This window comes from Trichosurus vulpecula, chromosome 8 (genome assembly GCF_011100635.1).
Source record: "Trichosurus vulpecula isolate mTriVul1 chromosome 8, mTriVul1.pri, whole genome shotgun sequence".
Classification (NCBI taxonomy): domain Eukaryota; kingdom Metazoa; phylum Chordata; class Mammalia; order Diprotodontia; family Phalangeridae; genus Trichosurus; species Trichosurus vulpecula.
In genome coordinates this window covers 84,632,084-84,660,003 of record NC_050580.1, presented here as the reverse complement: position 1 = coordinate 84,660,003, position 27,920 = coordinate 84,632,084, and the positions used below count along the sequence as shown (strand labels likewise).

At 37.8% G+C, this 27,920-nt stretch overlaps 1 protein-coding gene across 7 annotated transcripts in view; it reads left to right on the top strand.

Annotated features, from left to right (window-relative positions):
- PCGF5 (polycomb group ring finger 5) overlaps positions 1-27,920 on the top strand; it is a 150,874-nt gene that overhangs the window by 85,192 nt on the left and 37,762 nt on the right. For all 7 annotated transcript variants that reach the window (XM_036734655.1, XM_036734656.1, XM_036734653.1 and 4 more), the window contains 4 exons: positions 5,946-6,042; positions 18,134-18,189; positions 18,302-18,361; positions 20,982-21,127. In XM_036734655.1, coding sequence (XP_036590550.1) covers positions 5,946-6,042; positions 18,134-18,189; positions 18,302-18,361; positions 20,982-21,127 — 359 coding nt within the window. The remainder of the gene's footprint in view (positions 1-5,945; positions 6,043-18,133; positions 18,190-18,301; positions 18,362-20,981; positions 21,128-27,920) is intronic.

Genomic DNA, 27,920 nt, shown 5'->3' with positions numbered 1-27,920 from the left:
GTTTTAATCCTAGCTCCATTGACCTCCGGAATATCATATTCCAAGCCCTTCGATCTCTTAATGTAGAAGCTGCCAGATCTTGGGTTATTCTGATTGGGTTTCCACAATACTCAAATTGTTTCTTTCTGGCTGCTTGCAGTATTTTCTCCTTGATCTGGGAGCTCTGGAATTTGGCGACAATATTCCTAGGAGATTTCTTTTTGGAATCTATTTGAGGAGGTGATCGATGGAGTCTTTCAATTTCTATTTTGCCCTGTGGCTCTAGAATATCAGGGCAGTTCTCCTTGATAATTTCTTGAAAGAGGATATCTAGGCTCTTTTTTTGATCATGGCTTTCAGGTAGTCCAATAATTTTTAAATTATCTCTCCTGGATCTATTTTCCAGGTCAGTGGTTTTTCCAAGGAGATATTTCACATTGTCTTCCATTTTTTCATTCCTTTGGTTCTGTTTTATAATATCTTGATTTCTCATCAAGTCACTAGGTTCCACTTGCTCCAATCTAATTTTTAAGGTAGTATTTTCTTCGTTGGTCTTTTGGACCTCCTTTTCCATTTGGCTAATTCTGCCTTTCAAGGAATTCTTCTCCTCATTGGCTTTTTGGAGCTCTTTTGCCATTTGAGTTAGTCTGTTTTTTAAGGTGTTGTTTTCTTCAGTGTATTTTTCAGTATTTTTTTGGGTCTCCTTTAGCAAGTCATTGACTTGTTTTTCATGGTTTTCTCGCATCCTTCTCATTTCTCTTCCCAATTTTTCCTCTACTTCTCTAACTTGCTTTTCCAAATCCTTTTTGAGCTCTTCCATGGCCTGGGACCAGTTCATGTTTTTCTTGGAGGCTTTTGGTGTAGGCTCTTACACTTTGTTGTCTTCTTCTGTCTGTATGTTTTGGTCTTCTTTGTCACCAAAGAAAGAAACCAAAGTCTGAGACTGAATCTCGGTGTGTTTTCACTGCCTGGCCATATTCCCAGCCAACTAACTTGACCTTTGAGTTTTTCAGTGGGTTATGACTGCTTGTAGACTAACGAGTTCTATGTTCCACGTTTGGGGGGGAGGTGCTGGCTCTGCCACACCCGCAGTGCTCCTTCCCCAAGAACCCCCAACCCAGACTGGGCTTAGATCTTCAGCAGGCTGTGCACTCCTGCTCTGATCTGCCCCTTAATTCCTCCCACCAAGTGGGCCTGGAGCCGGAAGCAACAACAGCCGTAGCTGCCCCACCTCCGCTGCCCCTGGGGCTGGAAGCCCAACCGCGGACTCCTTCCACTCCCGCAGCTTTTCCCACTAACCTTCTCAGCAGTCTTTGATGTTTGTGGGTTGAGAAGTCTGGTAACTGCCGCAGCTCACATATTAAGGGCGCTAGGGGCCCCATCCGCCCGACTCCAAGTTTGGTTGTTCCACGCCGCTCAGGCTGGGCTCTGCTCCACTCCGTTCCCAGCTCCCATCTCCGTGTGGGAAAGACCTCACCCAGAGACCATCCAGGCTGTCCTGGGCTGGAGCCCTGCTTCCCTCTGCTGTTTTGTGGGTTCTGCCGTTCTAGAATTGGTTCAGAGCCATCTTTTATAGGTTTTTGGAGGGACTCTGTACAGAGCTCACGCTGGTCCCTGCTTACCAGCTGCCATCTTGGCTCCGCCCCCCTCTCCCTCCCTTCCTGTAAATTTGACTCCATTCCCTGTATATTTTAGATATGAGGCCTTTATCAGAGACACTGGTTGTAAAGATTTTCTCCCAATTTTCTGCTTCCCTCCTAATCTTTGTTGCATTGGCTTTTTTAATACAAAAACCTTTCAATTTAACATAATCAAAATTATCCATTTTGCATTTTGTAATGCTCTCTATCTCTTGTGTCATGAATTCTTTTCTTTTCCATAAATCTGATAGGTAAACTATTCCTTGCTCTCCCAAATTGCTTGTAGTCTTCACCTTTATTCCTAAATCATGAACTCATTTTGACTTTATTCTGGTATATGGTGTAAGATATTGGTCTATGTCCAGTTTCTGCCCTACCATCTTCCAATTCTCCCAGCAATTTTTGTGTAGGGATACCTCCATTATTAAATAGACTAAGGACTGGGGCCAAGGGATTAATTTTGGAAGCCTAAACAGAGAGTCAATACCCCAGTGAAAGACCAGGCTTTCCTTTGTAACCTGTCTTGACAGGTCTGGGCTCCAGAAAGCCAAGGATACTTCTTGGTTAGAAGGCCTGTTAGATGACATACTGATAATCCTATCACCTCTCCCAAACAGGGTCAAGGTAGAGTTGCAGTTACTTAACTCTCCTTTTGGTTATCACAATCTTTGGGCCCAGAGCTACCTACACATAACAAGGATGGTCTGGCAAAAGGTTAACAGTAACTCCCCCCTCCCCCCTTGCATTTGGGGCCATAGCGTATTTTTTATGTTCCTGTACTTTAATGATTCTGCCTCAGATTCTCTGAACTCTGGATCTTTTCCTGCTTTAACCTTAGAAACTCATTGATGCCTATAGAAACTTGTCTATGCCTCATGCCTATGTTTTAACACACTGCCTGCTCTGATATACAGTACTTTTTAGGCCTTGCTGGAGCTGTCAGGCTCTTGACTTACTTCTTGATACACACCCCGCCAAGCCATACTTGAATTTCTAGTGTCCTAGCTGGAGTCCTTCTCAATAATCCATGTCCTGATACTTTCCTCACACCATGGCATAACAGTAAGCAGACATACATCTCAATAGAAAATAATTAATAGATGTTCTTATTGCTAACACATATCTTCTTTTTTCAGTAGATGACGTAGCTATATTTGCTAGCTATGTCCCAAAATCTAGCCAGTTCATACAATATACATACAAATTCTGATTGGAACAAGTTAGGGTTTGATGGATCTTATAAAAGCAAAATGAATATATAAGGAACATTATCAAGATGGGCCCTTCCTATAAATGGGAAAATGATAGAGCAAGTAAGTTTAAAATACTTGTATCTTGGTAATGTAGCAATACCAAAACATTTTGGAAGTGAAATGTAGCAAGAGAAGAAATGTGTTGCTGCTGTATGATGTGCTGCTAAACATTTATTATTTAAGTGCCTATGTGGAGACAAAATGCTAGATGTTATGGATACAAAGATAAGTATGATATAGATCCTCCTCTCAGGGAGCTTACCATTAAATAGAAATGGCAGGTATGAACATAATTGTGACATAAAGGAGAGTGAGAGAAGTATAAACAGAGAGAGCCAGAGTGTTAGGAGAAGTCTGAGAAGAGAAGAACATTTGCAGATGAAGAGGATGGCGGTGAGAGAGGTGGTGTCTGAATTGGTCATGAAGACTGTACAGATATTTAATAGAAATGAGAAGGATGCGAGAAAACCATGAATATACAAAGACAACTGAGGTAGTAAAGGATAGGATAAAAACAGAGAAAAGCAAATGTAGTCCACTTTGGTTTGAGCATGGTGCACATGCTATGGAGTGACATCAAAGCTGCAGTGGGATGTTGGAGCCAGAATGTAGAGAGCCTTGAATGCCTAGATCAAGAGTATTTGCTTTATTAGTGGATAAAATGTTGAACTTGGCATCAGTAAGCCCTGGATCTGATATTTAGTAGATTTGTGACCTTGGGTAACTTAATATCTCTGAGCCTCAGTTTCTTTATCTCTAAATTGGGGTTAAAATATCCATTTTACCTACCTCAGAGGATTCATTTGAAGCTCGAGTGAGATCATGTATGTAAATCACTTTGTAAACCTTAAATGCTATGTAAATGATAACTTTTATTGTTAGGTCAGTGGTGGGGAACCACTTGAGATTTTTGAGTAGAAAAGTTCTGTGATTGGAATGTTGGTCAATTACTCATATTAAAAAAGTTGAAATGGAGTATTGCATATGCAAGATTTTACTTAGTGAACAGACTTTACATGACAATATGTAGGAAAATGCAGGTGTGGGAGATGTGATGCAAGCTCTGTTTGCTCTACAGTTTGAGAGAGATGGAAGGGCCATATGGATCACAAGTAGTACAATAGGCAGTTCTTTACAGTAATTTTGACGAAAGGTTGTCCTCAGTTGAAGTCTGGGCACTGTGCTTGAGAACAGAATAAACTGCCTTGATGTCAACTTGTTTTTATGATAGGCTTGATAAGAACCAAGCAGAAAAAGAGAAAAGGAGATTCTGTGAACCGATTGACCTTTCGCATTCGTGGTGATATGCTCTGCCAAGTTGTTCTTTCTTTCTGCTATGAATCCTCATGTAACCATTGGAATTAATTTGTGAGGTGAATAGTTAAGGTTAATCCAGTTAGATCAGAGCATAGAGAATAATCCACATTATACTTCTTAGTGCTTTCATTCAAGTACAATTATGGCAGAAGCGTTAACCGTGTACACGTCCAAAACATGGCACCTTCCTCGCTGGCTTGTCGTCTGGGTCAAAAGAGATAATAACACATAGAGAGCTTTGCAAACCTTAAGATGCTGCGTAAATATTAGTTATTGTTGCTATTTACAGTATTTCTTCCCAACTCCATTACTCTTCCAAACTTTACTATTTGTTTTAAATCTGTCTTCCAGCTACCCAAGTTCCCAACCTCAGTCACCCATGACATTTGACGCTTACTTTATCCCCATGTCCAGTCAGATGCCAAGCCTCTACCTCCACAGCATCTCTTGCACTGCCCTCCTCTCGATTCCCAGGGCCAGGACCCTGGTTCAGCTCTTGACTGGACTCTTACATTAGCTTGCTGATTGGTCTCCTCATCCCTGCTATTTCCAGGCCATGCTCTATACAGCTCTGAGAGCACCATTTCTAAAGTATGTGTCACAGCTCTCGTACAGAAGCTCTCCTGGCCTTGTGCTGCCTCTGGATAAAATATAGACTTCCTTTGCAGGCTGACTCTATCTTTACAGACATATTACGTGTTATCCTCCTTCATACACTCTGTAGTCCAGCCAAACAGGCCCTTTTATGTGTCTTTCACACATGGGAGACAACGGGAAGATGTGTGGGATATGGAGTCACAGGGTCTGGCTTTGAATCTTGGCTTATTGTATTTGTGACCTGGGGAAAGTCGCTTCCTTTCCATTGGCCTCAGTTGGGTTAAGGGATCTCTAATGTCCCTTCCAGCTCTAAATCTATGACCAGCATTTCATCTCTTCTCCGTGCAGCTTTGCATTGGGGGGGGGGGGGGGGGAGGCGGCGGAGGGGGTGTGTGTGTGTATGTGTGTGTGTCCCGAGCCTGGAACACAGGCTCTCCTCACCTCTGCCTCCTGGAGTCCCTAGCTTCTTGTTCTCAAGTGCTATCCCTAGCCGATGCTTTGCCTGACCCTTTCAGCTGCTTCTGCTGTTCTCCTTTGGTTTTTTATGTCCTCGTGGGTTTTCCTTGATAGAATTTTGCCACCTGAGGGCAGTAACTGCTACATTTTTTTGTCTTTGTATTCTAGCACCCCACACAGTGCTGGGCACATACCAGGTGCTTCGTAAATGGATATTGATTGCTTTGTTTGATTGTTGTGTAGGCCTACCAGTATTTGTTTTCTTAAGTGTTGTGGCTTTGAAACCAGAAAAATATGCCCTTTTGTGCAAACTCCGAGTTACTGTATACAAATAATGTATGTAGATTATTTTCTTTTTGTAAGTATACCTAAAAATTTACATATGTGGGACATATATACCTAAAGCAGTATATTATATCGCAATAGGATTCTCTGTTAATAAAGTTTAGATACAGTGTAACAATCCTAAGAGTTCTTTAAAGTGTAATGAATCGTATTCTACTGTTAACAGGTGACCTGAAATGTTAAATCAGTAAATCAACAAGCACTTATTAGACACCTAATGTGTACCAGACATTGTTAGGTGCTGGGGATACATATACAAAGATTGAAAAAATCCTTACTTGGAAAGAATTTACAGTCTTTAAGAAATATTTTCAGTTAAATTTTATTGTTGTCTGACAACCCTTTTTCTTTTTCCTAGTTTGTAAGACTTGCATAGTCCAACACTTTGAAGATAGTAATGATTGCCCAAAGTGTGGCAATCAGGTTCATGAGACAAATCCATTAGAAATGTTACGGTAAGTGAACATGTATTAATCGTAGGCCCAGAAATTGAAATATAATGTTCGTATTAATTAACCCTTATTTTTATAATCATATTCATGGTATGTTGGCCTAGGTTAACATAATTCCTTGGAATTTTAAATAGTTTTGCTGTGTTTCTAATTTGTTTGAAAATTTTAAAATATTTTATAATACAGAACTAGAATATATTATTTGATGCATTTTTTGTATTCTGAGAGTTGTTATAATGGAAGTTATTTAATCTAATTAGTATTCACCTTTTCTTGGAATTAATTACAGAATAACACAATTAGATAATTACTTATATGTGATTATTGTATAAAGAGTATTAGAGTTGGGGTCAGGAGACTTTGGTCCTTAGATTAAGTTAACCTTTTTTGGTTTGAGTTCCTCTTGCATAAAAAAGAAAGGATTGATTTCTAAGACTTCTGCTAGTTCCAAAATTCTGTGAGTAAATTTCATTTTCCTTAAGCACTTTGGGTTTATAAGATTTTATGCGCCCGCGCGCACACACGCACACACACACACATACATATGTTTGTTTTTACTTATCTATTTAATTTTGGGCACTATGGCTATAAATTATGCAAACAGTATGACAATTCATCTTCGAGCTATGTTGCTTTTTACTGACTGTCCCTTGCCTATAATGCTCTACTTCCTGGCTTCATTCAGTGTTCTGCTCAAATTCTGCCTTCTGCTAGAGGTCTTTCCTGGTCCCATTCTCTTTCTCCTTCCCCTTTCTTATGAGATGACCTCACTTACAGTTTTGCATATACATAATCATTTGCATATTTTCTTCCTCCAGTGAGCATGTTCACTCTGTAAGGGCAAGGACTTTGTTTCCCCTGTGTTTGTACTGTGCCTGATTGTGGTCACTTTAATAAATACTTCTACACTGATTATGCACCTTTTAAATATATAACCTTCAAATTTCCCCCTGGAAATAGGAGATGGTGGATCCTGATTTTCTAATAGAACTTTTTCTTATTGTGAAAAATTAAGTGTTTTGAAATTTATAGGAACCTTATGAATTTCCAGTAGGAAGGAAATAACTGCTTACTTACAACTTTTCTGGGGAAATTCCACATTTCCCTTCTCAGTTCAGTTCAGCAAGCATTTGTTAATTACCTGATGTATGCATGTGGAAATTAGGGTTGTAAAGATGGAAACCAGTTCCTGATTATATGGATAACTATACAAATAACTATGATGCAAGTTAGAATATAATTAAGTACATAGGAACAGTTAAACTTAGTATCATGAATCTTTTGCATCATGTGACTATCAGAGAGAACCAAAAAGACTTTCATCTGCATGTCAGTATCACAAATCTTTTTTTTTTTTTTTTAATCAGAGATTTCCTTTTGGTAGCTACTCTCCAGTCTTTTTGGTTGAAATCTTATAGCAGTATTCTTGCTTCCCAACCATTTGTTTTATCTTCATGTAATTACTTGGTCAAGTTTGCTAATTACATACTATGTTCTACATCTTGCAACTTTCACTAACCTGGATTCTAGTAATACCACCTTATATTTATATAGGGTTTTATGGTTACAAAGCATTTTTTATCTTCATTTTAAAGATGAAATCATCTATACCAGAATTTAACTTATTAAAGTATATTTAAATAGAATATAGACAAGATTTTAAATAGATAAAGAGTGATTTTTTACAAAATGTTGATAATGGTTACCAGCCATTCACGGTTCAGCAAACACCCTCTCCTATGCTGCAGAGAAAGAAATGCTTACTTCTGCCTGACTCATAAAATTCCCCAAAGTGTTCACATTTTTACCAGGTTGTCCCAGAGAAAGTATTGGCCTTAACTTCAGCTGTAAAATACTAACAAAAGAATTTTCTGTGGGGTAAAAACCAAGCACTTAAAAGATATCCTAAGGAAGTAAAGAAATTTCATGAAATTATCTCCATGACAAAATACCTTTCTTACTTCACTTTTAGTAACATGCCTAGCTAGCTAACTAGACTGTCTGGGAAGAAAGGCAGGGAGAGTAATCATGTACACGTATATGGAATAAGTATCCATACAAACAAAAGGGAAGCTGGGCAGGGGGTGCGTGGGGATGAAGGGAGCACAGTTGAGATCATGAAGTTTTCATCTCGTTCTTTTAAACATGTCTTTGCTAGTCACATTTTAGTCCTTTTTGAGCTTAATGAAATATACCTAGTACTTTGATTTCAGTATACATGTTGTTAAACTAAGTGACACTTTAATTGATAAGGTGGATGTCTCAAAGAAACATTACTTGTAGTGAATTTTATAAACTAGTTAAAAGTGTTAATTTATTAAGGAAAACATTTTGCTGCCTTTCCGTGATGGCACATTTGCTTTTATCAGCTATAGAAATGCATTTCAAAAGTTTATTCATCTCCACTCCCATCTTTCCATTCCAGAATTGTACCTGTTTTATGTCTTGCCTGTGGCACCTCTTGGTGATGGCCAAACTTCTGTCAAAGGATGAGATCCTAGCAGTGACTATGAGTACATTTGTTAGGAACATTCCCAGCCTTCTATGTAATTCCCAGTTGCCTTGAATCACATTAGTAAAACTTTAGCCATCTGAAATCCCCAGAAAGTATAGTCCTTGTAGATATTCAAGTGTCCTAGGTAACCCAGGGTTTATCCCTTTGCACCAGACTAACATTTTTATTCTTTATTACTGTCTTCCCTACCTTCCTGAGCAAAATGTGCAGAGCCTTTAACAGTTTCTTTGGGTAACTGAAATCAAAAAATCACTGGACCTAGATTTAGAAAGCTTGTGTTTTACTCCCTCTCTCCACTGCTCACTGACCATATGACACTTAACCTTGCAAAATGAGGTTAATATATAATTTCACTGCCCACTACCTTGGGGAGGGAGCTCTTGTGGGACAGGTCAAGTGATAAGTGGACTATTCCTTTAGGTGGAATAATTCCATGTTTAGATTTCTGAGGCACATCACTCTGGACACCCTGAGACAGTCCAGGCTCAAAACGCTCACTTGATGGTGTTCTTATATGCATTCAGAGGCCACGTCAAAGGCTTAGCTACACGGGATGACTGCAGTCATAATAGTTGCTGTCGAACTTGCTGGAAAGTCCTGTAGAGAGCAACAGGTCCTCTTACCCAGAGGCCTGTGAAGGCAGGCTTACTTAGCACTGGTGGCCCTAATTAGGCCCTACCTCATCTACTTACTGCACAGAAATGTTCTAAAGAAAGTAATTTATAAATTGTAAAGTGCTACATAAAGATGAGTTGCTACTAAGATTCAAGGTCATCTTTACTCTATCTTGCTTTAATATACTGATAAGTCCTGCTTGCTTTATTTATAGTAAGTGCCCCACACTGCTTTTTATAATTACTCTTTTCTACTGGCTATGTCAGGCTGTCAGAATTCCATCTTGTTACTCTCCACATGCCTATATGTAGCAGCTACTCTTCCTGATAACTTCCTGTTTTAAATCTTCTTTGGACTAGGAAACATGATACCCAGACTTGTTAGAATTGCAGTGAAGTCAGACTGAGTGAGGACCTCAGTCAGTTCCATGAATAAAGTATAAGGATTTCCTGTTACTTAGCTATTCAGAGACTATTTTGGTTGAGTTTTCCATAGATGAGGCATTACTATTATAGGAGAAAGTAGAAGTACCTTGTTTAATATTCTCAGTCTTCTTTTTCTCATCTAGGTTCTTGAATGAATGAAAAAGCTTTTATTTAGCCCAAACCATGTGCTCAGTCCTGTGCTAAGTTATGGGCTTACAAATATAAAATAAAAAAGACTTTGCCCAGAAGGAGCTTACATTCCACTGGAGTAGACCTTATTTATATTGGGATGGACACTGGGGTGGGATATTTTGGTTTGGAAAGGTCCCAGGAGGATGGATTTGTTTGCTTCTTAAACAGTCCCAAGGTTTCAAAAAGAAAAGTCTAGAGATGGAGTGATAGTCACAACCAAGAACACGTTGCTATCCCTGTTGCCGGTATCAGGGGACTCACTCTACTATTTGTTGGACAAGTCATTAAATCTCTTGGTCTCAGTTTTTGTATTGTAAAGTGGGATGGGAGAAAGTGAACTAGATTTTCAAATAACCAGCAAGCATTTGCTAGTAATAAGGTCTTACTGTGTGCCAGGCACCAAATACAAAGTCCTCCAGGAGTTTATCAAGAAAAGCATGTACATATCCAAGCAACTACAAAATATAGCCAAGATAGAGACAAAGGTCATGGATTTGGGGGATGTGGTTGAGTGCTAGCACCTGAGAGATTCCTCAAAGATCTCAGGGCACTTGAGCTGAGCCGAGAAAGAATCTAGGAATTCTGAAAGGGATCTTTGAGGAAGGAAGTGAATTCCTGGCATCAAGGGACAGCAAATGATTATGATGATAATAGTAATAGCTAACATTTTTATAGTGCTTACTCCGTACCAGACATCATGGTAAGCACTTTACAGTTATTTCATTTGATCTTCAGAACAACCCTGAGAGGTAGGTGCTATTATTATCCCCCATTTTACGGATGAGGAAACTGAAGTAAACAGAGGTTGTGACTTGCCCAAGGTTATCCATCTGGTTTGTATCTGAGGTCATACTTGAGCCTAGGATCCTGCTTCTGACCCCAGGCTTGGCCCTGTATTATCCACCGAACTCCCTATCTGCTTGCCTAGACTTTCGAATATGTAAAGAGAAATAATATGTATGTAATAAAACTGGTAGAGGAGGCCTGGGCCACATAGTAGTTAATGATATTTAAGTATTTAAGTACAGTATTTAAATGATAAATGGAGGCAGGCTGTTGTATTTTATCCCAAGACAATAGGCATTCCCTGGCACTTCTCCACCCAAGGAGCTAAATAGATGTATCTATGCTCTAAGAATATCACTTTGTCCCATCTTCAATCCACACTCCATGAAGTTGCCAGACTGGAGGCCAGGAGGCCTGATTAGGAAGCTGTTGCAGTATTCTAGGTGAGAGATGTTCCCAGAGCATTCTTCTAGCTGTTGATCCAATGAGCTCCAAGCCTCTTACAACTAGAGATCACACTGGAATGCATGTACATCCATCTTCTTGTTCTGGCCACTTGGCTATGAATAATCCCCTCCTCTTCTCCCCCCAAACCTATGCCTTGTCTCTTAAGTAGAAACACCCCAAAACAATGGAGCATTTTATCTTGGGGATGCAAAATCAATATGTTAAGGATTTGAGGGTTCTATCCTTTTTTTTTAATCATTTTCTACTTAATCATCTACATAATCACAAGTGGTTTTTTCCCTATTCTAATATGTTTGTTACATTGTTTTTATAATGAGTTAGTTTACATGAAAGAGGAGATAGAGGATGTGTGTGCATGACCAAAAGAGGACTGGATTTGAAAGTAGGACTTGAACTGAGTTAGGTTCCTATAATATCATTAGGCAGGTCATTTAACTTCTGGCCCTCAGTTTTCTTCTGACTAGACAAATTTTGTCAGGACTTGGGATTTATCAGTGCTGGTTGTATAAATTCCTAAGAGAAAAGGTGAAAAATAGTAGCCAAGAAACAGCTGCCGGGGCAATGAAAAGTTAAGTGGCCTACCTGGTGCCTTACAGCTAGCAGTGTCAGGCCAGGCCCTGGGCGTCCTCTCTCCAAGGCTTCAAGTGCATTTCTTCTGCCCTCTATGAGATTTGTAGAATGAAGATCAAACATAGGTATACTATGTATTCTTTCAGTAGATATTTATTGAGCACCATCTAGGAACTCAGCTACGGAGAAGCTTGAAGGACAGTGGGTAAGGAAACAGATATTACCTAGGCTTTTAAAAAGTTGTTCCCCAATTGATAAATGGACAAAATATGAACAGGCAGTTTTCAGACAAAGAAATCAAAGCTATCTATAGTCATATAAAAATGCTCTAAATCACTATGGATTGGAGAAATACAAATTAAAACAACTCTCGCTTATCCCACCTCACACCTATCAGAGTGGCTAATATGACAAAAAAAAAGGAAAATGTTGGATGTTGGAGGGGATGTGGGAAAACTAAGGACTATAAAACTATGCATACCCTTTGATCCAGCTAGGTCTATATCCCAAGGAGATTGTAAAAAAGGGAAAAGGACCTATTTGTGCAAAAATATTTACAGCAGTTCTTTTTCTGGTGAAATCAAAGGGATTCCCATAAATTGGAGAATGGCTAAACAAGCTGAGGCATATGATTGTGAATGACAAGTAGGATGATTTTGGGAAAATCTGGAAAGACTTACATGAACCGATACATAGTGAAGCGAATAGAACTAGAACATTGTACATAGTAACAGCAATATTACATGATGAAGAATTTTGAAAGACTTACCTATTCTTACCAATACAATGATCTAAGACGATGCCAAAGGACTAAAGATGAAGCATGCTATTCGCCTCCAGAGAAAGAATTGATATTGGTTGAATTCAGTCTGAAGCATGCTGTTTTTCATTTAATTTTTTTTTCCTTTTGAGTCTTGTTCAGAATTACTAATATGGAAATTTTTTGCATAATTGCACATGTATAACCGATATCTGATTGCTTACCATCTATCTCAGGGAGGGGAGAAGGAAGAGAGGGATACAATTTGAAACTCAAAACTTTAAGTAAAAATGTCAAAAACTGAGGAAAAATACTTAAAAAAAAGAATTGTTTTTAAAAACCCAACCTTGCTTTTTTCTTCTCCTCTACAGGTAGCTTGCAGAAAAAGCAGGCTCATTCTCCTTATATTTTATATCACCTTTTATTCAGTAACTGAAAAAGGAGAATTTTTTTTTCCTTCATTCTTCTTTCATATACCTGAGTGACACCTTCAGGAGTTCTCTTAAAACACTCATGGAGATATATACCCTGGGATTGAACTGAAATGGAAAAAGGGGTGCAATGTTAGCTCCAAAATTCATTAAGTTTCTGAGGAAAAGTAGGTTGTAGGAGTAGGCGGCTATATACAACCAGAAATTGTCTATAAAAATGGAAAACTCAACTGACAATAATTTTATTCTGTGACTGTCTACCAAAGGTCTTTGTTCATTTCTTCAGAATTGTAGCAAGGTCTAAAATCTTGAGGGATGATTTAGTAATTAAATAAGCACATAAATGGGCAAATACAAAGATAAATGAGAAATGATTTAAGAGAGGTCTCTGGCCAGGATCTTGCAGCAGATAGGATGCATACAAATAGTTATAACAAAATATAGGAAGTTAGGGGCAGCTAGGTGGCGCAGTGAGTGGAGCACCGGCCCTGGAGTCAGGAGTACCTGAGTTCAAATCTGGCCTCAGACACTTGACACATTTACTAGCTGTGTGACCTTGGGCAAGTCACTTAACCCCAATTGCCCTGCCTTCCCCCCTGCAAAAAAAAAAAAGTGGGGAAAATATAGGAAGTTATAAGTACATAGACCCTAATGGGAAAAACAGCCCACCTGGAATCAGGGTACTAGAGTTCACAGCACTCTATAACTTTCAACAAGTTTGGTATTGCAGTTGTGGTGGTTGTTTGGGAGGGAAGAGGGCAGGTTTGGACCTGTAATTTTATTGGTTTAGGGAACTTCTGATAAGAAGACAAACTAGGTGGTGAAAAAAAGATAGAGTGCTGGATATGGGTGGAATCAGAAAGAGCTGAGTTCTAATCCAGCCTCATACCTAATAGCTACATGACCCTGGGCAAGTCATTTAATCTCTCTTTGCCATAGTTTTCTTATATGAAAATGAGGATAATAATAGCGCTTACCTCCCAGAGTTGTTGTGAGGAACAAATGGGATTTTTTTCAGTCGTTTTTTTCGGCCATGTCTGACTCTTCACAGTCCTATTTGGGGTTTTCTTGGCAAGATACTGGAGTGGTTTGCCATTCCTTCCTCCATTTGTTTTACAGATGAGGAAACTGGGGCAAACAAGGTTGAGTGACTTGCCCAGGGTCATACAGCTAGTATGTATCTGAGGCCAGATTTGAACTCAAATCCTCTAGACTCTAGGCTGGGCACTTTATCTACCGCTGTACCTCACTGCCCCTCTCAAATGGGATAATTAAAAAAACATAGTGCCAGCGCGTAGTAGGAGCTATATAAATATTATCCAGTATTATTATTAATACTTATGAAGTGCTTAGCACAGTGGCTCATGCGCAGTAGGTTCTACCAATCCAGGTCAGTGTCTGATCTGGGAGAGTTGCCTGGGACTGTCAGAGGTTAAGAGGACTCGCTCCTCATCACCCAGCTAGTACTTGAATGCACGCCTTCCTGATTCTGAGCCTAGTTCCCTAGCCACTCCCCACTATTCCCGGAGACCTTGTTTGCTCCTCTATAAAATGACAGTATGAACCCTTGAGCTATGGCCTTCACTTCAGACAAATAGGGTTCAAGTACTATTGTCATCTCAGTCACAGTAGCATGCTCCTTCCTTCACTGTTCCAGCTAGTCTTTCTTAGTCCGCTTCAAAGGGTATGAGCAGAAATTAGAATTCTCATATTTATATTTTACCTTCAATACTTCAAAAAGATCTGTGATTCTATTAGTGTGGGTTCTCTTTCTACTCCTGCAGATAAGCCCTCCATGCCTTCATTGTTTCTATGGCTGTGCACCCCCAACCCCTCTCATTTCATCTAGTAGCCAATCTTCTTTTACTAAACACAACATTTTAAATATTAAAAAATTTATATACTTAATAACCTTCCTAACCACTAAAGCTCTCCCCTCTCCAATTGTAAAAAAGTACTTGATTTGGTGATCAATTAAATGTTAACTATTACTTTATATAAGCACATAATCAATTTTTTATGTGATAGTTTACTTTGAAAACATTAATAACTTCTAAAATTAAATATAACTTTGAAAAAGAAAGCTATACAATGTAATGATGTATTCATACAAGGTTTCCTTTGCTTAATGTAATTAAAGGCATTCTAGTAAAGTTTAGTTCCATTTTGTATAAAGCAAATTTCTATTAAATGAATCAGTATTTTCATTGAATTCCATTACGATATTAAAGTTATGCCAGAAAAACAATTGGCTGCTGGTTTAATAAACTCTTTAAGAATACAGCAGATAATTAATTGTCACATTTGGGGGAGGGGGAAGAAGTTAACTTTGTGATAGCATTGGGAGGAAATGGATAATTATTAGAAAATAATAAAATTTTATATTCCAGATAAGTCATAAAATACTGAATGTGAAATTAAGCAGTATTAGAAATTAGTTTACTTCATATTTTGCTTAATAGAATTAGTAGTCTTTAAAGTGATATTAAAAATTTGGTTGAAATGTGGGTATGGGGTGGGGTTGGTTTTTGTATTGTTTACTATTTTCAAACTGCTAGCACTTTTTAAGTCACTAAGTTTACATAGTGGAATCCTCTTTTTTTTTTTTCCTTGGCAATTCCAGTAAATTTAAATTTTTTTTTATTTTTCATTATTTTCACCTCTTGAACCAATTGATACTTTCAACTAACGTTGGTAATTAACCTATAGCTATAGTACCCTTGAACAGGAGATACATAATGCTTTAGCATTACGTATTTAGTATTTTATAATGTCTGCGACATTATAAATCTAGTATCAGTTAGGAAATTAGTTTGTATCTGTGTTAATCATTCTGTTTCAGCTCAAAGATAGTTAACTGATAGCTACTGTCATCTGGGATTTGTTAATGATGTAGCAAAATGGTCTTTAAAATCTTTACCATTAGCCAGTTGCCAGAGTTTAGCAACTGGGAGAGTTGAGAATTCTCCCTAGCCAGGAGTCTTAATCACTGTAAATTGGGGGAGCATTAGTCCTAAAAATAACCTTGAATTACTTTGTGATATATTGTAATTGGAAGTTCTCTCAGTTAAAAAAAACAAAAACAACCCTGTAATTTAATTACTTTTTAAAATTAGCAATTTGTAATTAAGTGTTTTGGGAGTAATTGAGAAAACATTTTGAGTTCCAAGAGCATAGGATTTACAATCCCAAAGACCTTGGCATTCAGATTCCAGTTGTGCCATTGCCTATCTGCGTCCTTCTGTAAAAGGAAGGGATTCATCTATGTTATGTCATTGGTTCTTAGAGTTTGATCCTAGGGATCCTTGAGACCCTTCAGGAGATCCTCAAGTTCAAAACTATTTTCATAATAATACTAAAATATTATTTGCCCTTTAAAATATTTCTCCCTTTTCCAATGATATATCTATGAGGCGAGATTTTCTTCATGTACTTTAATTTCAGCCCAAATTACATATCTCAGCAGTTTGAATGCAGACACAAATGTGAGAGAATCTGTCTGTCTTCTATTAAGCCAGATGGTCAGCTAGGTGGCACAGTAGATAGATTGCTGGGCCTGGAATAAGGAAAACTCATCTTCCTGAGTTCAAATGTGACCTCAGACACTTATTAGCTGTGTGACCCTGGGCAAGTCATTTAACCTTGTTAGTCTCAGTTCCTCATCTGTAAAATGAGCTGGAGAAGGAAATGGCAAACCATTCCAGTATTTTTGCCAAGAAAGCCCCAAATGGGGTCATGAAGAGTTGGACACAGCTTGAAGATAATGGAACAATAGCAGAAATTAAGCCAGATGCTATATTTGCAAAAATATGTGAAACAGTGCTACATTTCTCGCTAATTTGTTTTGGAAAATAGGATTAGTTTTCATTACAGTGTCATTTATATTAACATGTAATAGGTTTACTAATTGTTGTTTTTAAATAAATTAAATATTTACAAATTTGTTATTTTAAATTTCTAAATAAGATAAATATTGGTAGATAGAATCCATGTAAACTAAAGCTCCATAATTTTTAAGAGTATGATAGGGTCCTGTGACCAAAAAATGTGAGTCCTGTTGGGTTAGGTCTTCTCTTAGGTCCTTTGCAATTTTAAAATCCAGTGATCCTAAATAGACATGTATTTTTAACAGATTGTAAGTTGCCTGAGGGAAAGATGAAGGAGTAGGAGGAAGCCATACTGGCCATCATTCCTCCCCATAACTACTCTAAGAAAGACCTAAGAAGGGAACCACTCTTGATCAGGAAATCCAAGGCAGAGTCCCAGTGAATTATTTTTCTATCCGCATAGGAAGATAGAACTAGCCAACCATGGGGACTTAGCTGAGGACTAACACTGTTCACAGGGGTAAGAAAAGGTCTCAGAGATTGAAGGGACAGCCTGAACTCTTCAAGAAACAGCCACAGGAGCTGGCTGCTGGCTCTGTTGCCACACACTGAGCTGGGTCATGGATCCATTGCAGACTAAGAAGGGGGCACTTACCCCTAGGAGCAAGTGGTGGATGAGTGCAGGGGTTAGCAGCAGTAGGCCTAAGGCTGCCATGTATTGGGTGAGGAGCAGCTGTGTGACTGACCCTGGAGTGAAGTCTTGGATTCAGTCCCCAGGACAGTCTCAAAAATGCACCTGAGTAGAGTAGGGAGCTCAGACCAAGGGCTAGCCTTGGAGGGCCTTTCCTTGGCTTTTCAGCTAGCTGTCACAGGGCTGGGGTCAGTCTGTGACAAATGTACAGTTGTGTCGTCCAGATCCAAATGGAATCAGGAGCTTGCAGAACTCAGACCAAGAGGGCCACAGGTAGACTGCCCCTAGAGCAGACCATGTTGGTGGACTGAAAGCTGGTAGACACCCATCTAGAGTTGTGCCAATATCCTTTAAGAGCACAGCACTCAGTACCCAGAAAATCCAGCAGCAGGACCTGAGAGGTTACAAAACAGCATTTTACAAGGCCCAGATATTTCTTCTAGTAGTTTGCAGAGCCTGGCATTATCAAAGTGTCAGTTTGGAAAGTACAGCTGTAAGAATGAGTAAACAAAACAAAAAGACTTCTTCCGTATTGGGTGCTCTCTTCCCGTTTTTACAAATGAAGAACCTGAGATTGATAGTGGTCAGTAACTTGGCCATGCAGCTAGTAAATGTCTAAGTCTAGATTTGAACTCAGATCTTCCTGACTTCAGGTCCATATGGCACTTCTTTGCTAGAAGTTCCCTATGAAAATCAAATCATTGATTTGGACCCAAAAATAGTGTACATATGTAAATATAAAAGTATTTTATAGAACCACAGTGATTTTTAGATTCTATTTATTCATTATGCTTATATTTTTTCTTTTTATAAGACTGGACAATACATTGGAAGAAATTATATTTAAGCTGGTTCCTGGACTACGAGAACGTAAGTTATTTCATTTTGGTCTGGGGGAAAATTTTCAGTGTTTTAGAAAATCAACATATTTCTATTAATACTTTTATATTTATCTTTAACATGTTGAATTTTTTTTAATTAGAGGAACTTGAGCGTGAGACAGAATTTTGGAAGAAAAACAAGCCTCAAGAAAACGGACAAGGTGCCTTTTTTTATATATACCCACATCTGTTTGTAAAATTTAACCATGTGATTGCTTATCTTATGCTCATTAGTTTTTTCTGTCTTTTGGTGAACATAATTACAACTTTTATCATTTAATGAATAAATTTACCTTCTGAGAGGTAGAGGATAATAGGGACATAGAATTCTGAACTTTTCCTTCCTTCTTCTATATTATTTCTTGAAATATGGTCATTTTTTATTTAGGTAGGGCTCCTAAAATTTGCATGTGGTAATAGTTGAAGTTTAATTTCACTAATTTATAGTATGTGTACACACACACACACACACACACACACACAGAGGAAAACATGAGGATATGTTTAACAAAAATTCCCCTTACTCATTTAATATTGCCTTCCATCAATATGTATTAATCAGAATGTTTAGTTTAAAAAGTAATGTTATTTTAAAGTTTCTGTATCAAGTATCAAATTGTAATTTTTGCTGAATTAATCATACCATTTGAAGTTGTATGGAACATCAGAGGCCATCTAGTCCAATCTGTCTATGAAAGGAATTCTTAACTATAACATACCCAATCAGTGGCTGTCCAGTTTCTACCGTTGCCTTCAGCCTACAGCTTCTCTAAGTGTTAGGAAACCTCCATATCAAGCCTAGTATCATTTTTCAAGCCTCTTCTGTCACCTCTATACTTTGCTCCTGGTCCTGCCCATCAGGCCACACCAAACTAATCGAATAACTTTTTCCCATACTTGAAGATGGATATCATGGCATGCCCCAATCATCTCTTTTCTAAGCCACATTCCCTATCCCTTCACTGGCCTAGTTACTCCTCTCTGTACATTCTCCAGTTTATCCCCTTGAACCTTCAGCTGAGGTGTAATAGATGGGATTATCAACTCCTGGAAGTTGCTCCTTTTAATTATAGCCCAGGATGACAATAGCTTTTTTCGGCTGCCATGATTTGCTGAATCATTGAGCTTGTAGGCTACCAAAACCTTCAGATCTTTTTCAGCACACCTGCTCTCTAAACATGCCTCCCTCATCCTCTAATTTTGAAGCTGATTTTTTTTTAACTTGTGTAAGATTGTTACATTTAGCTCTACTGAAAATTTATCTTATTAGGTTTCAGCCCTATTAAGAGCCTTTTGGTTGCCAGCTTCCAGGGTGTTAGCCGCCCCTCTCATCTTTGTGTCATCAGCAGATTTAATGGGCTTGGCATCTGTGCTTTTATCCACATCATTGATAAAAACATTAAACAGTTCAGGGGCAAGTGGGGAATCTCTGGAGGCTGAATAACCTTTCTGAATCCATTCGATGGGTGTTTTTGTATTATATGGCTACCAACTTTGACCAAATCAAACATTTGTAAATTGTACATTGTCAAAACTATAGGATGAGGCAAATGTTGAGGCAAGATGCCTTTTACTCCTCATGGAACTCACAGTTTAGTAGGGAGCTATGACATATATAAGTAACTGGTGTCCAGAAATGAGAATGTGAGAGGTACATGCAAAGTACTAAGTAAGGTCTGAGGGATGAGAAAGTGATGACGGTGATGATTTTAAATAAGGGTTTATATAGTGCCTCCCCGGGCTAGGCACAGTGCTTCACAATTATTACCTCTCATGATCCTCATAACAACCCTGGGAGATAGGTGGTATTATCTCCATTTTACAGTTGAGGAAACCAAAGCCAGTAAGTGTCTGAGGCTGGATTTGAATTAAGGTCTTCCAGGCCCAGTGCTCCAGTGCAATATGGCACCATTTAGCTGCCTCTGACTACTAACTAGAAGAATCAGAGAAGGCTTCCAGGAAGTAGAGTTTAAGTTGGTCTTTAAGGGAGGAGTCAGAATTCAACCAAGAAGACAGTGAAATGGGGAGTCAGTTAGTAGGGTACAGTGGAGAAAGCCCTAGGTTTGGAGTCAAAGGGCCTGGGTTCTAAGCCAGCTGTACTTCTTTAGGGCTGCTGTTTAACCTTTCTAGGACTCAGTTGCCTCATTCATAAATTGAGACGATTACCCTAAAATCCCTTTTAACTCTAAATCCTCAGAGGCTTTGGGTTCAGCATGAGCAGAATTATGAAGTTGTGCATGCAGTATAAAGAATACGTAGATGATATTGCCAAAATTTAATCAGGTGGTAATGAGGGCCTAATCTCTTGGGTAGTGGAAGTGGGCATAGAGAAAAAGGGACAGATGCAAGAGATATTACCAAGATAGAATTAACAGGACTTTAAAACTAACAGGATATAAGAGATGAGAAAAGGAAAGAGTCAAAAGTGTGCCCAGATTTAAAACTTGGGAGACTGGACAGTTGATAGAAACAGTGAAGGCAAAAGGTTGAACAGATTGTCCAGTCTTTATAATGATGAAAAATTTAGGACATTTTCATATACGTCTCCTTGAAGTTTACTTTACAGTATCTACTGGCTATTGAATCTAACGAAAAAAGTGCATTTATTCATGCAGCTAATTATTCAGAGCCTATTTTAAAAGGGTTAAATAAAGATATTTAGATTTTTTTTTCCCCTCAAAGCTTTATTGAAGCTAAATTTGGTTTTGATGATTTTGGTAGCTAAGTGACTTAGAATTTAAAATCACTGACTTTGAATTAAATTATGTTTTAATTGTACAGATGAAACTTCGAAAGCTGACAAACCCAAAGTAGAAGAAGGCGATGAAAATCAAGATGATAAGGACTATCATAGAAGTGACCCACAGATTGCCATCTGTCTCGATTGCTTACGTAATAATGGGCAGTCGGGGGACAATGTGGTAAAGGTGAGTAGATATCTGTGTTTGGCCTGGCCTATGGTAGCAAATAATTCACTTGGTAAATTTGGTGCATTATACAAGATGTATTTTCCTTTGACAGTCTTTCGGGCTCTTATTTACATAATTAGAATTACAGTCATTTGTTGATTTTTGCAGGTACTTCCAGAACTAAGAGCATCCCACTTAAGGGTTTTTCATAATCATCAACGTGCAAAAAGCATTCATTAACCGCAAGGCACAGTGCTTATTGTTTAGTGGAGTGTTGAAAGGGAGATGGTCCCTATCTTCAGGGAGGTTACATTTTACCAGTGGGTGATGCTAACAGATCAGTTGAGTGCATTATGAAAAGTGATATATAGGTGGGTGGGGACTAACTACTGGAGTATCTGGAAAGGCCTCTTGAAAGGGGGTGGCGTTTGAGCCTAGCCTTCCCTGTTCCTACCCAAGACTATCCCAGTCATATAAAGGTATCTTAGGTCATTGATACCACCTGGTGGTTAGAGCCAGAAACTGTTTGATTCAATCTCCTTCCCTATCCTCTGCCTCCTCCCCTTTTTTCCCCCACAAGGAGTTTTCATTACTGTTGGGACTTTCTTTCACACCTACAGCTCAGTTAATTTCATTTCAGACAGTCACTTTTCCATATCTCTCCACCTCCCCTTTGATTCCTTTTCTTCCTTCCCTTCTCTTCTCTCCTTTTTCTCCCTCACTTTTCTTCTCTCTCCATTTGAGTAAAAACAACAACAAAACACCCTTATCCTGCCTGAGAAGCTTGAGAGTAATGCTGGTATGGAGAAGAGGAAAGCCATGAGTTTTGAATTGAAATAACACAGTAATGAATTAAGTATTAAAGAACCCGTGCCATTATCCTCCAGAGCCCTTGTAAGTACCTAAAAGGACCTTCTATATCCTCCACAAGTATCTGCTTTTTCAGCTATTAAAACCTGTCTTTCCTTTTTCACCATCACCATAGAAGGCAGTTTTAAAATTATATATTTCTTATCCAATTCTATTTTTTTACTCTATAATTTAATGAATAGTATCACAATATTATATTTTCTGGTATTTCCTGTTATAAACGTATGGTATTTCAGTCTCTTGATAAAGCTAAAAAGACATTTTTTATCCATTTTGAAAACCAACCCTACACTTAAAACCTTATGTCTTTGGAAAATTATGTTTTGAGCTTTTAAACAACCAACTTAAAAACGCATATGTGTATGGTTGAAAATGAAGGAGCTCTATGTTCATTATCTCTCATAATTTTTACTCTATTCTGTAAAATAAACAGCCCAACAGGTAAACTTTAAAAATAATATTTTAATGTGTGATAAAAAAAATTTTTGATGCAATAGAAATTTCCCAAGAAACACTGAAACACTTCTCACTTTGAAAAGAGTGGTCCTGGGAAAAGTTAGTTTATTGATTGTTAATGGAAAGGAGGGATGTATCCTTTAACTTTGGTTGTATGATACTAACATTGACCTTTGTATTTGACCAGGGTTTTACTGGCTTTTAAATGTCTTCATATGGTGGTTGTAGTAATTGTGTGTAGCATGGGGGGGGGGACTCTGTTTTCTTCCTTCTTTCACTTCATACAAATCTTGTTTTTTTCTGAATTCTTAATATTTGTCATTCTTTGTAGTGTAATAACTATTACATTATATTAATGCACCAGCAGGAAAATTTGGGGGGAAATTTTATATCTATTCCTGGGAAGATGTGGAAGGCAAATTTAAAGCAGATATACAGCAACTTACTTTAGCATTGTGGAGAAGGAAGAAATAAATTCCAGAAAGAGGAACAGCTCTGGTTAAATTTTGACCATTTATTTTTTGAAGTGTTCTGATTTTTTAAAATAGGTGCCAAGTTTATAATTAAATGTTAGTTAAAATTTGTATTCCAAAACAGTCTAAATTACTTTTGTATTATCCATACCCATACTTCCTTCCACTATCATGAAGAGTACAGTGAATCATACTCTGTAGAGCCTTTTCAATGAATTAGCTGCTCAACAAAAAATTTTTTTGTAATTTTGTCTGGAGCTATAATTTTGTTGACACAGGGAGTTTTCCAGTGAAAAAATTACCTCTACCTGTGCAAACTGCAGCTGTTCTGTAATCTGGATCCTTAAAGAGATGCTTGGGACTCTGCCCAGTGTCACATATTTACTATGTATTAGAGAAAAGATTGGTACTCAGGCCTTGTTGATTCCAAGGCCAATTCTCTATCCACTCTTCTAGGAAGCCTTTCTTGCCAATACTATTAACATAAAATACCATAGTATTTAAAGATTAGTTTAATTGTCACAACTAGCAAGTTTATGGATTCTATCCTTAAATGAGTTCAATTAACTTTTCATGAAAAAAAAAAAGATTTTGTACAGCTTTAAATTTAACTACTTTAATCTTAGCCAGGCTTCTCACAAATAGTCAAGGTGATTAAGGATAGAAATGGGGTAGACCATAATAGCTGCGGATAGAGTAATGCTATTGGAAAAGATTTTAATACATATGACTTACTGCCCTGAAGTTGACATCATCAGTCATCTCTGTATGTGATCCTCACCTGTATTATTATTATTGTCAGTACCTGTTAGAATCTTCGAATGATTTACCCAAGTAGTGGACCCTCTGAAAAAAGAAGGGAGCAAATAGATTATGAGATAAGAAATATTAGAATTAAGTGAAAAGATTGAAATATTAGGAAAAAACACAAGGAATCTACTGTTTAAAAAAAAAAGCCTGACCTACATAACAGATTTAAGAGAAACAAATTAAGAATCACCACAGTTCTCTGAGTTGCAGATTGAAGCGTATTTTTTTCTACAACTTGGTTAATGTGGAAATACCTTTTGCATTATTTCTCATATATATAAAATGGCTATCACATTTTTTCCCCTTCTCAATGAGTGGGGAAGGGAGTATAGGGGAGAAAAGAATTTAGAACTGAAAAGAAAGGAAAAAAGAATTATCAGATTTCCTGAAAACTGTGACCAAACAAAAAACTTGAATGATATATTCCAAGAAATCATAGAAGAAAACTACCCATATCTATTAGAACCTAAGAGCAAATTGAAAATGAGGACTTCCTTTTAAGATTGTAAAGTAAGAGGTCATGGAGCTTCCACATAGACCAAAGAGAAACAAAAGTATGTTTTTTCATTTAGTCCAAGACTTCATAAGAAGATGGTGGCCGGAACCCTGTGCGCCCATCCATTAGTGCTCTGTTGGAGCCACAACAGGAGACAGTTGGCCATTATGCAAGCAGAAGAAGGGAGATGTGGGCTAAGGCTTCCAGTGCCAGCCACGCCATTCAGAATTGCAGTGGCATCCAAACAGTAGAGACACAGCCAAACATGATGTGCCTTGCCTATTATATTCAAGAGTATAGGTGTGGACAGTACCAGGCTATAGAGCACAGAGTTCCAATTCAGAACTAGAGGCTGGAGATATATAAGTAAACAGAAGAAAACACAGACTACATTGAAGAAATTGCATCGGTTAAGAGAAGCCCAAAGAGGTAAACTTAGAAGAAGAGCGTAATTCCACAAGTACAAGTAGAGTCTCAGAAAAAAAGAATGGCTTAGCCACAAGGACTCCTAATAATGATTTGAAGAAATGCACAATGAAACAGGAATTTAAATTAGAGTTCTTGGGAAAAAAAATGCAAGGAAAAGAAATGGTTTGAAATAGAAGGTGGAATTCTTTACCTAAGTAACGGACTTCCTGAAAAATAGAAGGAAGAAAATAGAATCTGATATAAGAAATATTAGAAGAAAGTCAGAAGATAGAAATATTAGGAAAAAAAAACAAAGTATCTACTTTTTTTTAAACTGACCTACAAAACAGATCTAGGAGAAATAAATTAAGAATCATCAGAGTTCCTGAAAACCGTGACCAACAAAAAATTTGAATGCTACATTCCAAGAAATCATAGAAGAAAATAGCCCATATCTATTAGAATCTACTAGTTGCCTCCTGAAAGAAACCCTAAATTAAAAAATAACCAGGAATGCTTTAGCTGGAAATCCAAGTATTCAGGTCAATGGAAAATACTGCAAGCAGAAATAGAAGAAGTTAAAATACCAAGGATCTGGATTATACAAGATTATGTTGCAGCACTTTAAAGTAGAGGAAATCATGGAATACACACAATTCCAGAAGCCTGGAGATTAGTCAAGCTTAATACTCTTGATAGATGATGGTCTGTCTGCACTTTCTGATAAGTTTGATGGGACATATATTTTTGGAATGCATTAATATATGAATTTATTTTATCTGATTTTCCTTATTTGTTGTAAGAGAGGGCTTTTGTTGGCGGGGAGAGGGAAGAGGGAGATAAAAGTGCTAGAGATTCAGAAAGAAAAACAATTAGTGTCTGTGAAACACTTCAAAACACATAGAAAAGAGCAGAAGGAAATTCAGAAAGAGAACACAGATCAGCAGGATAATATCACTTCTGTGTTAACTTTAGTAGAATAGGGCTAAATATTGGACTTTTTATTTCATTGGTAAATGGAATTCTTTGGGGAAGGACTCCCTTTAACAATGAAGGTCATATCTTCTTTGCAGTTTATATTTAAACAAGCTGTATGTAATAGATGTTCACATGCAATCCTCTTTTTTTCTGTTCTTTATGTATTGAAATAATCGTTTTTGTTGATAATAGATTCAAAATAAAGAATAGGTAGGGAGAAAAGAATCTTAGAATATTAGAGATATAAGGGGTTATTTCACATCTTTGATGTTTCTCTTCAAGCATGTCCTATTTCATTAATATGTATTTCTAAAGGTCTTGAGAAAAGTTATATTATAAGTGCACATATGTTATGCTATATGTGCGTATATGGATTTTTTTCTGGACTTAATCTATTTTTTATGCGGTGAAATGAGCAACCTTTCTTTCTTGAAAAGCTTTTAATCATGTTTTTGTGACACTACTTTCCTTAGTTTTATTTTAGCTGACTGGTAGCTTGCCATCTTCTTTGGAAGTTTTATTTAAAGTTTGCAAGTATCTCCCAAATATTTAATAAGTATGGTGTCTCTTGCTGAAAGAACCCATTAATATAGCACTTTAAGGATATAAATATTCATCGATAACTACTTTGAAAACTGTAACGCAGTATAAAAATGTGAGTCCTTATTATCTTCTGTCAGTTTCTTGATATAGAAGGGGTAAATCATTCAAACTGAAGGGCATAAAGATTGGCTGTGCCTTAGTCCATGAAACTCTTTGTTTCCTTCATACTATATGCTTTCTTAATTGTTCTCATCTGTCTCTTGTTTGCTTTTTTCTGTCTGCCTGTAATTCTAGGCAGCAGCCATATTAATTGAGTACTTTCTGTATTCCTGAGATTGAAAAATTAGTTTACGTCATGGTCATTGCCTTCAAGAAATATCTAATCTAGTTGGAGAGGCAAGACGCAAAACAGAAAACAGTTAAGTTTTTATATAACATAAATTTGATGTAGTCGTATCAAAATTATTGATACAGAAAATAACTGCTATTGGAAGTTATCAAGGAATAGTTACTAGTAGATTTGAGGCAAAGGATTAACAAGATTTACATAGATATTGGGAGCACTAAAGCTAGGTATGAGTTAGGATCAGTGATGAATGCTCAGGAGAAAAAAGTCTTTAAAGCAATTTTCCGTGGAAGAGGAGGATCAAGAAAGAAATCAGACTAGTGCTCTTGATGGGGTGCTTGTGCTTGGACCCTAATTCTAACAGCCTCTGCCTGAACCCCAATTTCAAAACCATATCCAGTTCTAAAAACGTATTCTGTCCCAGACAGTTTGTCTCTAGCTAAAGGGCAGCATGCCCCAATTTATCTCTGCTCCCTCCTTGGTGTGCTGTGCCTATCTATAGATTGATTCCCGGATGCTGGTAATTGACTGTACACTGAATCATGACCATATTTGCTACTTACTGACCTTTCTGATATGTATCCTAGACATAGTATTTTGTCTAACAAGACATTAGATAAGAAGCTACATAGAGATTTCTTGTTAGCCCTGACCAATAGTTAACAGTCAAAATCACACCTCCAGGTTACGGCGCCGCCCCCCCCCCCCGGGCTATTTCCCAGGGAATTCTGGGTAATATACCTGCGCAGTAGATACAAAAAGTGCATGTTTCTTTAAGAACTGACCACCCCTTAACCACTCCCTAATCCCACCCCAAAACACCTAATGGACAGGTTTCACTCCCAAATCTCGTATTTAAACTTTCCCTGTACCCCTGTAAGGTTTCAGGTTCTCTAAGAACTCTTGCCTGCTGTAAAGCATAATAAATCTTTGCCAACTTGACTTAAAGCATGCTTGAGACGTGAACTCATTCCAGACAGCCCAACCCTCCCAAGTATTTGGGTCCTTGAGGGGCACTCCCCCTCAACCAGGAACTCCAGTCCTGGGAACTTTAAGTTTTGGGATTCCCAAATCCCTGGTTTATTTTCCCCCTCAACACTCTCATGCTCTCAACTTTTGTTTTCCTCTTTGTATCCCCAGTACCTGGTACAGTGTCTGGCATAAAATAAACACTGATTGAAGGCCAAAGACCCTAGTAGTTTTCATCAGATTCCTGTGGCAAAATTTTTAAGCCTATTCAGATTATTTACCTGTAGGCACTTTTTGGCTTATGAATTTCCTTGATATGTGGCATGTAGAACTAAACAAAATATTCTAGAGTCACAGAATATTGAGAATTGGGACACCAAAGGCTATCTGTAATAACTCATGCATGAAAAGAATCCCTACTATAACATATCCAATAAATGGTCTTCCACTTTGTTCTGGAAG